The sequence below is a fragment of the Larimichthys crocea genome, chromosome III, assembly GCF_000972845.2.
Source record: "Larimichthys crocea isolate SSNF chromosome III, L_crocea_2.0, whole genome shotgun sequence".
NCBI lineage: Eukaryota > Metazoa > Chordata > Actinopteri > Sciaenidae > Larimichthys > Larimichthys crocea.
Genome location: NC_040013.1, coordinates 17,214,178 through 17,227,934, shown reverse-complemented (window position 1 = coordinate 17,227,934; position 13,757 = coordinate 17,214,178). Strand labels below are relative to the sequence as shown.

The following is a 13,757-nucleotide window of genomic DNA, read 5'->3' as shown; positions in this document are numbered from 1 at the left end:
TGGCATGGATGAAGGCTTGGCGGGGGGGGGGGGGGGTGCACCATGGGAATGTTTTTACTGGGTGACCCCTGATCTTCCTTCCAGTCGCAGCAAAGTCTTGGAAGGCCTTGCGTCTGTCTCTGCTCGAACACTCACTCAGTCAGGTTACCAAAGAGAGACAGAGAGGGAGTAGAGACTGTCCTGTAAAGAGATAATGCTTATCAGGGATGCTGGAGACATGCTTGTGTCAGACGCACAACCCTCCTCACTGTGGAAAACAGATGACACGACTTGTCAACATATTTTATTTTTGAGGAGTTATACAGAGAAAGAGCCTTTATAGCGAGAGCATTGAGAAACCATATAGGGCCATAGGTCCAATATAGCATTGACACCAAGTGACACTGAGATTAGCAACACACGTGTACAGTATATTCAGCAGAGTGTGTACAGAAATACACATAACACAGACACACACACACATACACTCATAAACACATCCACACACACAACTAACTTCAGGCATTAAATGCAAACATTGCAAGCAGTAGTATGATCTTCCTGTGGCAGATGACAAGATGTTTTGTGCACCTCTGTATGCTCCAGTCTGCTATCCAACCTGCTCTTGTCATTCACTGGTCTGGTAACCCAATGCTGCTGTGCAGCTGCACAGCTCGTTGGGCTTAGTGGGTCCGGGGGCTAAGTCCAAGGCTAGGAAAAGGGGGGAAATTCACACCCACGGCCCCACTTAGCATTAGCCTTTAACGCCCTGTAAATATATAGTAAGTGAAGGAGTATGGTAAACTTGTTTTATGTGCGTGAAAAGAGGCAGCTATACCATGTCAAACCGGTGCGTTGATGTAACTGAGCTTCTGGGTTCAACCAGGACAATTTCCACAAGCACAGACCCAGTTGGCCCGTACTTGTGTTTTCTATGAATGAAGCATGAAGAGAGACAAAGGTTTCTGTCAAAAACATCAGCTTTAAAACAAGAGAGTGTTATTGGTATGAAGCAAAAACGCCCACATGCTTGACTCTCAGGGGTATCCATCCGTTATCCAAGAACATGACACTGAGATCCGTGGCTGATTATGGAAGCTGGGTTGTGGAAATCTAGGAATCTGGGAATAAGGTTTTGGCAAAGAGCGTGCTGGCATGGTGATATCCCTCTGCAGCTGTCTTGGACACGAATGACGTGGGTCTGTTACTGAGATGAAAAACTTTGACATGCACATGTGCATGCATGGTATGTCTTCATCGCCTGCATGCATTTTAAAGAACTGGGGCATAACCATAATATATTGGTTGTGCAACCAATATATTTTGGGAGGGGTGCGGGGGATTTCCTTGAAAATAATTATTCTCTCATTCTTTCATTGAGCAAGGTCAAACATGAGAGTACTAGGGATGAGCTGCATACAGCAACTCATAATATAAGACCTGTTTTCTCCAGTTTATCAAAACAACCAGAAATTGCAGGTCACCAAATTTCATTTGTAAGCAGTAACATCAATAAAGATGACTTAGCTCATAGATTTATTCTAATCTAAATCAACAGATCAGCATATTGTAACATCAGCTTTGGAAAAAAGGTAATTTGTGTTTGTTTAATTGAATGCTGCAAGTAGAAAATGTTTTATGATCCTTCTCGTAAATGCCAGACTGAAAATCTATTGTCAGAAGTCAAAAACACATGGATGTTATTGTAGCAAAAAAAAAAAAAAGAAGGTAATCTTATTCAACTGATAAAAAAAACAAACTCCTCTCTGGTATTTATATGCTGTCTTGGGGAAGTTGACAATCTAGTGTTTGTTTTTATTACTGCCTATAATTCTTTGCTCTTTGTTTCATCTAAAAGAGACAAATGCAAAGAAAATTGAAACCATAACAATTTTATGATCCAGCACACTGTTCTTGTAAATGTGCTTCAGCAGTTTTTCTCAGTGGACACTGATGACATGTAAAAGCATAAAATACCTTTTCTGATAGTTTCTGGCACAGACTCTCCATTTATCTACATGACTGACAGCAGTGGGATGTTTTATCTTTGGAACAGCTGTCTTGATTTACCTTTTCCCTGTGTGATATCTCACCATGTCAATGAACAGACTAAACACAAGTGATATGCTCAGTAGTGTTACGGGACTATAGTAGAATCCGAAAAAAAAAAGTTAAACCTAGGCACTCGTTCTGTTTCTTTCAGCATTTTATGTGTGTGTGTGTGTGTGTGTGGCACACACTTTTCCAGTAGAAACACACATACGGTACATAGACAAACACACACACAGTCCACTTACTCTGCCAAGCAGAGGCCATTTCCTAGAATGAACTATTTTGGCGTCTCCATGGAGCTGGAAATGGACTTGTGGTTATTCTTTAAAACAGTTGGAGTGGTTGTCCTCTTGAAATCCTCCCCTTTGTATCACAGTGAGATAACAAGCCTGTTTATAAAGACTTGTGATCACAGCAGTTCAACCCAGAAAACCACAAGAGAAAATCTTGTAACCCTAAGCGTCACTCCTCAATTCAAAATATTTAGTTTCGGGTCATTTTAAATCCATTGCTGTCCACCTAACATAGACTGCACCGGTGGGATTTGTTGCACTGTTTCAGGTCTGTGTGGCTTTGTGATCCTTTTAGGAAATGCTGTCTGTTAAAATTTAAGCTTTCAAGCAGCCGTGGATTTGATTATATACTAAGATTGTTATGGTTCCTTTCCACTTAACACATTGTGTGACTTTTCTCTGCCTCCACCCACTGCTACTTTCTGCTTGCTTTCCTCACATATTCCACCTGAGAGAGGATAAATGCAGCAAAAGACTTTACGTCAGTGCAAATGCCTCACAGGAATATTTAGACCTGGAAACAACTGGGATGTGCTATTGTGGGTAAACAGCTTTTTATAGTGTAATGAAATGTCAAGCACATATGAATAGCTCAAATAAAGAGCTTCTAGAATATGAAACCTTTTTTAAGAATAGCACCGTGACCCACATGGGTACAGAGCAGGTTCAGATAAGTGAGTGTCTGACTAGTGATGAGGAGAAGTCATATCTAGTGAGCTCACATACCCATCGCTGACTAATATTAGAAAAAATAATGTATCTTTGTCTGAGTCTATTTTATCAATACATAAAGTCATTTCAAGGTATAAATCAACAGTTCACACGTCGTAGTGTTTTTGTGCATTTACATATTTTGCGCCCAGTCAGAGAAAGTGTTACAAAGATCTCCTTGAGGTTATGCCAACTCGCTGCTTGTCACCACACTTAAAATGAATGAAGTGCCTGAGTAACCTGTACTTTTAAAATAGCTTTAATGTATATTTGTTTATACTAGAAAAATAGTAGGCTGAAAAAAAGTACTGTACATGCACTATAATAACATTTTTCATGCAAACATGCCAAACTGTTTCCTCTTTCAGCTTTTTAAATGTGACATTTTCCTGCTTTTCTTTGTCTAATGTGACACTAACTTGAAGCTCTTTGGATTTTTAACTGTTGGGGGAGAAAAAAAACAAGATAATTGATGCCATCACATCGGGTTTTAAGAAAGTGTAACGGACACGCTATATTCATTTTTTAAGGCCGAACAATTAATTGACTAATCAAGAAAATCATTTTCAAGTGTGTCAGCGTTGAGCTGTATCTCAAAAAATGATGCGTGTGCAGTGATTTCAGGTCAAAAACCCCTGCAGCTAACAGTATTAAGTTAAATAGTAAATTATAGTAATAGTAGATAGTGTGGTTTAAATGTTTAAATGGTTTCCTCATGTCATATGACTTAGCTTGGTTTTTAATAACATGCACCATTTATTTTGTGAAATCTTGATGTTATACAACGTGTGACACAAAGTTCACATTAAAGCTACGTCTGTAGGATAAATGCATGCGTGCATGCAATCAAGTTTAAGTAGTGTGTGCTCAAACCCAAAGTGTGTGTGATTATGGTTACGTGCAGTACATGATTGTGTAATGCTGTGGTTTATATTTAGAAACAACTGTACAAGATAAAAATGCTTATCACAGCAGTTGTAGATCTGGAACTGGGAAGCAACGGAAGGAATATGAGGCAGTCACAAGCCACAGTGCTTTCCACCATTGTGGCTGACATACAAAGTTAAGTAAATATGTAGTCCGATAGCTTCATGTGCACTTTCTGTTGAGAATATTATAGGTGTCATTATCGACTGAATCCAAAAAAGGAATTAAGCTAAAATGCACGAGAGTGAAAACCACATGCATGTCGAAACATTCCTGTTCTTTTCTTCTGCGACAGGTTGAAAACACAACAGCTGAACCCTGCCGTCCTCTGTGGTGTGTGTTTACAAGCATCGCAGAGTTCTCTTAAGTGTGAGGTTCGATGTTTCAAAGCTCCATGAACCACATCTTGGAGGTTTCAGCTGTACTGAAAAAGACCAAACCACATGATTAATAGATATATAGTTACTGAAACACTATTATGAAAAGTTCAGGAAATATTTCCCCTGTCGTGTCTCAGTGAAGGATCAAGCGTGATTGATGCTTTGATCTTTCTGATGTTTCACAGAGGCGAGCTGGTTCTCAGGTCGAAAACCACATCCAGGTTCTCCCCCCTTGTAGCATTCATCAGACCGGGCTAAGACTAGGACGCTAACTGAAACCACATTAAAGCAATTAGAGGTCTTATCAGAAATGCTACGGTTAATGAGCAAACCAAACAAAAACTCCAGAAAAGACTCAAAGCTAACATTGTGGACTTGAACCCCATCCGCTGTATCTGTAAATCTATCTCTTTCTGAACTGCGGCCAAACCAAACACAGATCCTGAGATGAGGACAGAGGAGCAGGCACAGATATGTGCACGGACACACACTCGTGCGTTCACATGCACATGGAAATGCAATACACACAGGTTTTGGGGGCCGGTTTTGGTGTTCTTGTGTTGCTCTCTGAGTGATGTCCTGGGGGATGCGGAGAGCAGAACGGGGCCTGAGCTCCTCCGCTGCTCCTTTGTTTACACTGATGGTTTCCAGATGCTTGCTAGTGATCGGAGCACTACGGAACACTGGGGAGCAGCCCAGCAGTTTGGGGCTTGAGCCAGCAAGCTAGGATTAAGGCATCTCTATCTGGATACTTAAAAAACACGGCTTTGCTCTGTAATAACTCTGCAATTGTTTCCAAAAGGCTGGGAGAGTTTGAGAGAAGCAATTATGATCACTTTGCACGAATTGATCCTTAATAGAGAAGTGTCACAAACAGTGTCCTCATTAATTGCGATGCACAATGACGTCTTAGGTCATTAAGTGTAATTATGAGTCACAAAATGTAGACTTCGATTTATTGCATCTGACTGTAATTAACATATTTGTTTTACTCAGTGATTTGATTGTGTTTTTCTTTAAACAGACTCCAGCCTGTAGCAGAACGAGTACATTGTCTGCTCCCTCTGCGGAGCCCCCGTTCAGGGAAGATTGTTTTTTATGAACTGAGGTGCATTGTGCTTGAGCGAGGGCAAATTTGTCATTTAAACAGCACACCTGTTCCTCTCGTCACTTTCAGCCACAGCCACTTTTCTTTACAGGCATTAGAAAGAGACAGCTGCACCAGCAAAGGAGCCGTCCAGAGAGCGAGAGAGAGGTGAGAAAGATGGCAGCGAAAAAGAGAGACGCACAGAAAACAGTGGCTGTATTTAGAGCTTGTAGTGCATGGTGGGATTGATAAATAGTCCCCATAATGCACCTGGCTGAGGTTCTGGCACGGGTTTAGGGCTGTTTAGTCCAGCAGCGGAAACAGCCAATAAAAAAATGCTTGTTCTGTGTGCAGTGAGACACAGCTGAGGTGGTGACAGTGTCATTCTTGTGAGAGACTTGAAGCAGTGGCCATCTGCACGCTCTCACTTGGCCCTCAGTTCTGACTAACAGGCTTAGACTGCATCCTTAGATCTTTATTCTTTAGTTGCAGTGATGTCGGACGGTATGATGATTTAACTAAGAGACAGTGTAGAGAAGATGCACAACTCCTCCTGAATGAGCAGGGTCAAAGAGTGCGTTTTCTTTCCGTCTTCTTCTAGGTGCCATGTGGATAGGAATACCACATAGGAAAATGTAATGTGTGAAAGTATGTGACTTTTTTTTTTGGCAGATTTTTTTTTTTCACATCTGAAATGCCTCTTGATGTGGTCAACCCAAACCAAACTGTGCACAGAGAATTGTGCAAGTATTATTTGCCCCGAATGACCCGACAAACATTTCTGGTGTGGTCTGACAAACAAGCCTCAAGCTATTCCTTTTACAATGTACCTCTCTTTGTTGAATGGGAGGTTTATGCTGTGACTCACTGACCTGTCTGGGTCTCAGTGACTATGCACATCAAAACATGTCAAAGAATTTCACATTATCATCATCATCATCATATCATTGAGAACATCTGTGTACTCACCATTTCTTTTTTTACAAACGTGCATTTATTTGTAGACACCGCATTATTCAAATGTAGCTGCACTGTATTTCCCAACAAAGACCCCGCTCTCCAAATCCAGATGAGAAAAGTGCATACAATTACCGCCAACCATTTTCCAAAGTCTCAGTGTTGTTTTACCCACCAAATCCCTTGTTTTCTCATAGAAGTGGACAAACCACATGAATGGCATGTGATATTTGCATAAATACCCAGTCCTTACTGTCAGAGCTGTCTCCTCGTATTTGTTGTCTGTGGAGTTACTGTGGGTAATATTCAGAGCCCAGATCAACTGTAGGTAGATGTCTCCTCTAATATGTTGAGAAAGCATAAAAATCCCACACCCACAGCCTTGAAAGAATGATTCTTCTTAGGTTTGGCTTGGACGGGACATCTAATATTAAAACCAAGGCTAACCTATCCTGTTGCTGGAGACAGAGGATTACGGGTTCAGGTTTTTGGGGGAAAGTTTCTGACAGTACACAGTCTGGTGTCTGTCCACTGGTCATTACTCCTAGTCTGGAATGTAAGATCAACACGAATGCTAAGATCACCTTTAGGCCCCAGACTGTGGTCTGGACCGCATTTTCCCAGTGGTCAGTAATAGACATCTTTTTGTAATTTACAATAGAGCAGAATTTCAACATGGTTTTGTGGCAAAATGATATTCAAACTGCAATTTCAGAGGTGAATTCCCGGGTTGCATACTTTCTTTAATCAATTTCACGGTATTAACTAAATCGTCATGAAATCGGAAGACATCAAATCGCACTGGGTGTTGTCTAGACTGGGATCGCTCACATTCATTCAGTAATCTACCTGCAATAGTGCACATGCTTCAGATTCCTAATATCACTCTGTTTATATAACATATGAGTCTTTAAAATGTATCCCCCAGAGAATCGTCTCTGCATTCCTTCACATGATAATGAGTCCAATCCACTGTAGTTGTGGCCAGAGCTACAGCGGTTAGTTAACACTGTTTTATCCCCCACCTCCTTCTCTCTCATTCTCCGAAATGTATGGCCTAATTGAAAGCAGAGCAGCGTTTTTTTTTTACGACAGCTCTCAGTGTTTCTCATGTTCTGCCCCTATGGAGGCCATCTGCTTTGGATTTAGATTTCCTCCTCCTTCTCTCTCGGTTTCTCCTTCCCTTTCTCCACCCTCCTGAGAGGGGCTGATTGGAGGGTCTCTCCACTGTTGGCTCAGGCGACTGTGGGGCTTGTGGTATTTGTCCACTTTTCTTATTTCTCCTTGTGGTTGTGTGATTCTAGAGCAGCAGGTTTTTTAGACCCCCTTCGTCACAGAATCCTCGAGGGTCAGGAGGCTGCGTAACGTTAATTCCTTCTCTATCGTTATGAACTTTCCCCTGTTTCTGTCCGTCCTGTTCTTTTGTGTCTCAGTTTGTCTCCCTTTTTGTTTAACTCTTGCACAGCTCTGTTTATTCTATTAAATGCAGTTTGTGAGCTCATTAATTGTGCAATATAAGCCAGAGAATGATCTGTGTCCTTGTAGCAGGGCTAAACTCTTGAGTGGGAGTAGTGCAGGAAACCGTGTGCCGAGACTTTCCAGTTGTGTCTCAAGAGTGTACGAAAACCTCTGGATGTGGAATTTGAGTGTGTGTCTGTGTGTGCATTTGTGTCTGGGTGTTAAAGGGGACAAGAAGGAGAGAGAAAAAGAGAGAGATAGAGGGAGAGAGAGAGAGACGCATTGTGTGTGGCCATGTTTTTTTAGAGATTGCATCAATGAATGTCTGTATCACGTGTGTGTATGCTTCATTTAACTGTTCACTGACCCATGGTGTGTGTGCGCGCATGTGTGTGTGATATGATGAGTCCCTGCTGTGATCTAGACCAAAGGAGGATGTGGTCAACTAGTTGAGGTTATGGAGCTACACTGTCTCTTCCATGGACACTGTCCTCTACACACACACACACACACTGACCCTTATCTCAACACGCAGGACTCTAGCCTCTGGGATATAAACAAACATTGACTCGATTCAAGCCGGCGCTGTCAAAGTGATACGACAAACACCGCTCACCATCTCCTGGAACGGATACCATCAACCGATTTGCTGTTTCAAAGTTTGCTTTCACTCTACGGACACCTAAAATGCTCTAAATGGCTCCGATATGTCCATTTAGTTCTTATCCTGGCGTGAGCTTGAACGGCTTTATTTGTAGAAGGTGAAGGAAAACAAAACACATCCTCCTGTGCAGGCTCATCTCCAGAGTGTTGTGTGGTGTGGTGACGTAGTTCCATCAAATTAGTCATTCTACTGTGTGTATTGTGAATGGTTTGTAAATGTTGCTTTAAAGGCAACAAAGCGTGGTTATTTTCCTGGAAATCAAGCCTCACTAAAACATTTACTCTGGTCATTCTACTGTTTACAGCTGAGGGTTGTGATTTGTAATCCACTGTAACAATGTAAATGGAAGGATGGGCCTTGTATGTATGCGGCTATATAAAACCCAAAGCTTCCTTCATTAGCTGCTGCCCTGAATCAAGCTCATAGCTCAAGTCATATTTCTCAGCTTGCCTCTTCTGGCAGCGGTGGCACAACAGTCCAGATGTTATTGTGACATTCATTCCCATGTGTTTGGGTGTCCATTGAAATGTGCAATACCAGTTGCTGCTGTAAACTTTTTGACTTCAGGACCTCCATGAGAGGCAACGTGTTGCAATGGCTTGACCACAATGTGAGTATAATAACTCCAAATGTCCAAATACCTTCTGGGTTGTTTTGCAGTTGTGCAAACTAAATGTGCCTGTGCATTACGTAAGGCCCAGGTGATTTAGATTTAATTAATTTATTTTGATTGATCTATAAAATGTCAGATACTGAAAAATAGATAGTCCTTCTTGTATTAAAAACAGTATTAAACTCCTAAGAACACATCTGTATCCTAAAAGTCAACACTTTTTCATCTGGATTAGACAGATAATCCATTTGCCGTGTGCATGTGCATCTTTAAATTGATTGCAAAGGGAGGTTGTATCCGATCTGAAAGCACTCAGCTGCAGACAGAACATGACGTGCAGCCAAAGGCCAAGACCAGACCCTGGAATCAGCATGAAGTGTGAAAGGAATGGTCATAAAGAGGATGAGCACTGTTTCTGTCCTGCTGCGTCCTGGCTGCAGTATCAGGGAGAGATTCTTTTACATTCGAACAAACAGCTGTAACGTGAAATTTGACTACGTTGATTTCCAAGTGAATAACGAGGTATAAGGTTAGACCTCCTGGGCAGTACACCTGGCACTCGCATCATAGTTTATTTTTAAGCTTCAAAATAGTCCGATTTATTTTATTAGATCAGATAGCGGTTAGTGTCACTGGAGCAGAAACCTAGAAAGTGCTGTATTTTGCAGTTTTTAAGAGAATAGCAGCCTAAAATCATATTAACTACATAATTTGCAGGATAGCATCTAAACAAAATGTTGCCATGGCATTGTCTTTAAGACTGCCCACTGATTGCATCAAGACAAGCCTGTCAGTGTGTATAGACCGGTGTGCTGCAGCCAGAAGAAGTCAGATTTTCCAGCCTGCATGCTGTCACAGTGGGAGATGCAAAGCTGACAGTGGGGTTGAGGTCATGCTGTTGAGGGCCCAGATTGAAGCACAGCCGCTCATGCTTAGGGTTGGCTTGCTGGTGCTGATGCAAAGCGCTGACGTCTGTTTGGGCAGCACCAGATGCTGCTGATTAAAGTTCCTATTACTCACACACGCGCTGGGACAAAGTAAGGGAAGACCAGGGATACAGATTAATCACCGCCCCCCCCCTACATCATACCACGAAATCTGCAGCCAATGTTTAAGTGCAAACAATCTGCAGTCTTGCAGGGGAATCAGGAGTGGACTGGACAGGTCGGATTTCACTTTGAACGCAGAGCCGTTCCTAACTTTCTGGAAAGCTGCCATCAGTTGCATGCTGCACATAGTCATAACAGGTCTCCATCTGCGCATGGAAGCATTTTTCAAGATTTTGTTTACCTAAATAACCACTCCCAGGCTGATGCAAGCTCTGGGATGGTTTAGTTTTTTTCTCTCTTTTCTTTTTTTTTTTTTTTTGAAGATGAAGCTTTAAATTGACAATGACAAGCTCTGACAAACTTACTAATCAGTGTACATTTGGGTTTCTTTTGGCAAGATGGAGGACATTTTGTGATTTATCCTTATGATGACGTACGTTCATCTGTGACATGCTTTTAAGGGAAAAATGTGTCTTTTCTCCCGATGCTGTTATGGCGGCCTAAATAAAGTTGCCAACATGAAGTCATTGGAGCGGCTCCTCCCAACAGTATTGCCCTCAGGCTAGTGTTTTTTCATGCCTGGCTGACTGTTCATAATCATCTCCCTCATGCGAATGAGGAGTAATTGTACACAGCTGTGATGGAAGTAAATGTCAATTATACAACCATATATGTAGAGTAGTCTAGCTCGAGTGTCAAAGAAGGCGGTAGGTAGGCAAAGACTTTGACTTCCCAAAGGTGGATATTTATTTACAGTGCTCTTCATTACACACTTTGGGGAAAATAATGTGTTTCTGGCAGCACAGCCTCCCCTCTCCTCTCAAGGATATACTGTAGGGGCTCCACGGTCAAATAGCTTAGGAAGTTAAATGAAGTATTTACATAGCAGCCATGATAAGAGCTGAATTCTCTAAATGCTAAGTAAAGGTACTTCCTTTTTTTATCTCCTTTAGTGTAGGATACACTGGACCATCCTTTATGAAAGGAAAGGAGATAATGTGTTCCCATAAATAGTGGAATAGAGAGTGAGAGTGAGAGAAAGAGCTTATGTGGATGAGCGAGAAAGAGTGAGTGTGAGTTTTGGCATACGTGTTGACGTGATATAAAAACTTTGATCATGAATCCTGATGTTACTCTGCAGTTCTGTAATTCATCAGTGCAGACTGGAGTCTGTAACCGGACAGACAGACAGATCTGCGTTATACACGCTCGTCTCCTCTATGATCTGGTCTGTATCTTCACTGCGCTGCATTATTATAACCTCTGACAAACTGTTTGTGGGTCGTCCAGCCGCAGTCGCTCCCTCTCCATCTGCAGGTTTCATACATTAGTTCGGTGTTGTAGACTACATAGCTGCTTCGAATTTATTATCTGCTGTTGTGTAAAAACTCAACTCAGATTTGTTCAAATTAATATATAAAACACGAATTTCACTCACCATTTGGTGGATTTGCAGCATCCAGTGTAAGTGGAAGTAAGTTACCATTGCTTATTTAGTATTTTCCATCTTTTGCCATAACTTGCCAATATGCTTATATACAAGTGGGTGAGAACTGAAACTGACCTATGGCTGTGTGTTCCTTTACCATTCTCTTGCTTTGATGTGAACTATTACATGTTAACACAAACTAACCAGCATACTAAGTGCTGCAATGTTACAATGGCAATAGTAAATTATAGTGCCACCATGCCACACAAATATCCAAATAAATTATGCACAAAAAATGATAAGTAACTAGGTAGAACTGAACAAAACCCAGCTAACTGATAACATAAATTACATTAACTGAACATCAGCAGATATTTATTTAGGCTGGTAAAAAACCAACATTACATTTAGCTGGTCAAGACTGTAAAGGGAATTATTTTCCCACGTGTGCACCGTGTCTCACCTTGCTTTGCTCTTTACAGGCCAGACCCAAAGGTGAAGGGCTGACACCATACCAGGGTAAGAAGAGATGTTTTGGAGAGTACAAGTGCCCCAAGTGTAAGAGGAAGTGGATGAGTGGTAACTCCTGGGCCAACATGGGACAAGAATGTATCAAATGCCACATCAACGTCTATCCACACAAACAGGTACTTCAACCTACAGTGTGACAATTTGCAGTGATGTCTTAGCCTAAAAAAAACATTACACATGCACTTTTGTTAAGTGGTAGATTTAACCGTCTCAACCAGTGTTAACAGAGTCCAGACTACATGGCTGCATACTGTCTTGAGGATATTCCAGATGGCCTCATTAAATAAAATCATCCAATCATTCCACTATGCCTCTTTGGTAATAAAACAACTCTGAATAAACTAATTACATGTCTTGACTGATATTTTATTTACTGAATGCCATCAAATCTTAAAACAAATATTCCTTTATTAATGACTCACAGTTACAAACTAACTCCAAGGTAATTGAGGTTTACAGCTGCTGAAATTCCTCTCACATGTAATAATACGAAAAAGTGAAATGTTTTATAACCGAGATGCTGTGGAGTGTTTTTCCAAACAGCAAACACTCAGAGGGAATTAACGTGCTGGTGAGCTGTCTGTTCCGCTTAACCTCGAACATTTTCCTCACAGTGTGTTGACTAGAAAGATGAATCGCCTGAGAAAGAATCCACTCTTGTTTTCTTCAGCTAGAGATATATTTATCTTCAACACTTCTTCATCTCAACATCTTTTAATATTTATGCTTTTCCACATTCTTCCAATTCCACTTCCTGAAATAAAATTAGGATTACTGCTTGAGGCCCTGTTCATTCTCTGAATACCAACGGCTGACCATGCTCCACTCTGTTAACACTTAAATAAAATGAAGCGTTAAGAGTACACTGTTGGACAAATCTACCAAAGATTTCTGGCAACGAGTCACAACATTCCCGGTCGATGGAAAGTTAATGCATCATTTATTCCAAATCTTTTGTTTATTCATTTGCATTTTCATCAGTGTGAGATCTTAATCAAGAATATTAACCATGCCCTTAAAAAGGCAGGGGTGGAAGACTGCATTCACATTGCTAGTGCGTCAGTATTTCTTAATCAAACCCATTTTGTTCACTGGTGAGAAAACCCTGCTCTTCTTTACTTCCGTGTCCTGCGGCGAAGTTACACACAATCAGGCAAATTCCCTGAATTTTCAATGTCACCTTAATGTCACTTAACACATTTCCCCCCTGTCAGCGTTTGAAATGGACCACTAACCTCTGTGTCCTCGAGTATCAAAGGGTTCAGCCTCTCAGCACGGCTCCCTCCCTCCCTGCGGATTCCCATAAATAACCTGAATATGTATTTTCCAGTCCCGTCCACATGCATAAAATATTTGTTCCTCTTAGATAGGAAATCTATTTCTTGAATGCCTAGCACATTTGGTTTAAATTAAGGGCATGATTTCCACTGTGTATGTTGGGGAGATGTACCCCTTTTGAAAATGATATTTATGTCTCCTTCCACTTTGACACTTAGTTTGATTTAGTCACTAAAACCTCTCTAAATAGTGTACTCTCGCTGTCCAGCTGCCATAATCCAGATAACAGAAGCGCTGAGTAGATAAAAATGTTGATACATCTTCAGTTCTTACCATGTGCTCACAGCAG

General features: G+C 41.3%; 1 protein-coding gene across 1 annotated transcript in view; it reads left to right on the top strand.

Annotated features, from left to right (window-relative positions):
* The window catches only part of LOC113745654 (zinc finger CCHC domain-containing protein 24-like), a 33,273-nt gene that overhangs the window by 13,324 nt on the left and 6,192 nt on the right, over nucleotides 1-13,757 (top strand). Inside the window, exon 3 of the mRNA XM_027278038.1 lies at nucleotides 12,082-12,246. Coding sequence (XP_027133839.1) covers nucleotides 12,082-12,246 — 165 coding nt within the window. The remainder of the gene's footprint in view (nucleotides 1-12,081; nucleotides 12,247-13,757) is intronic.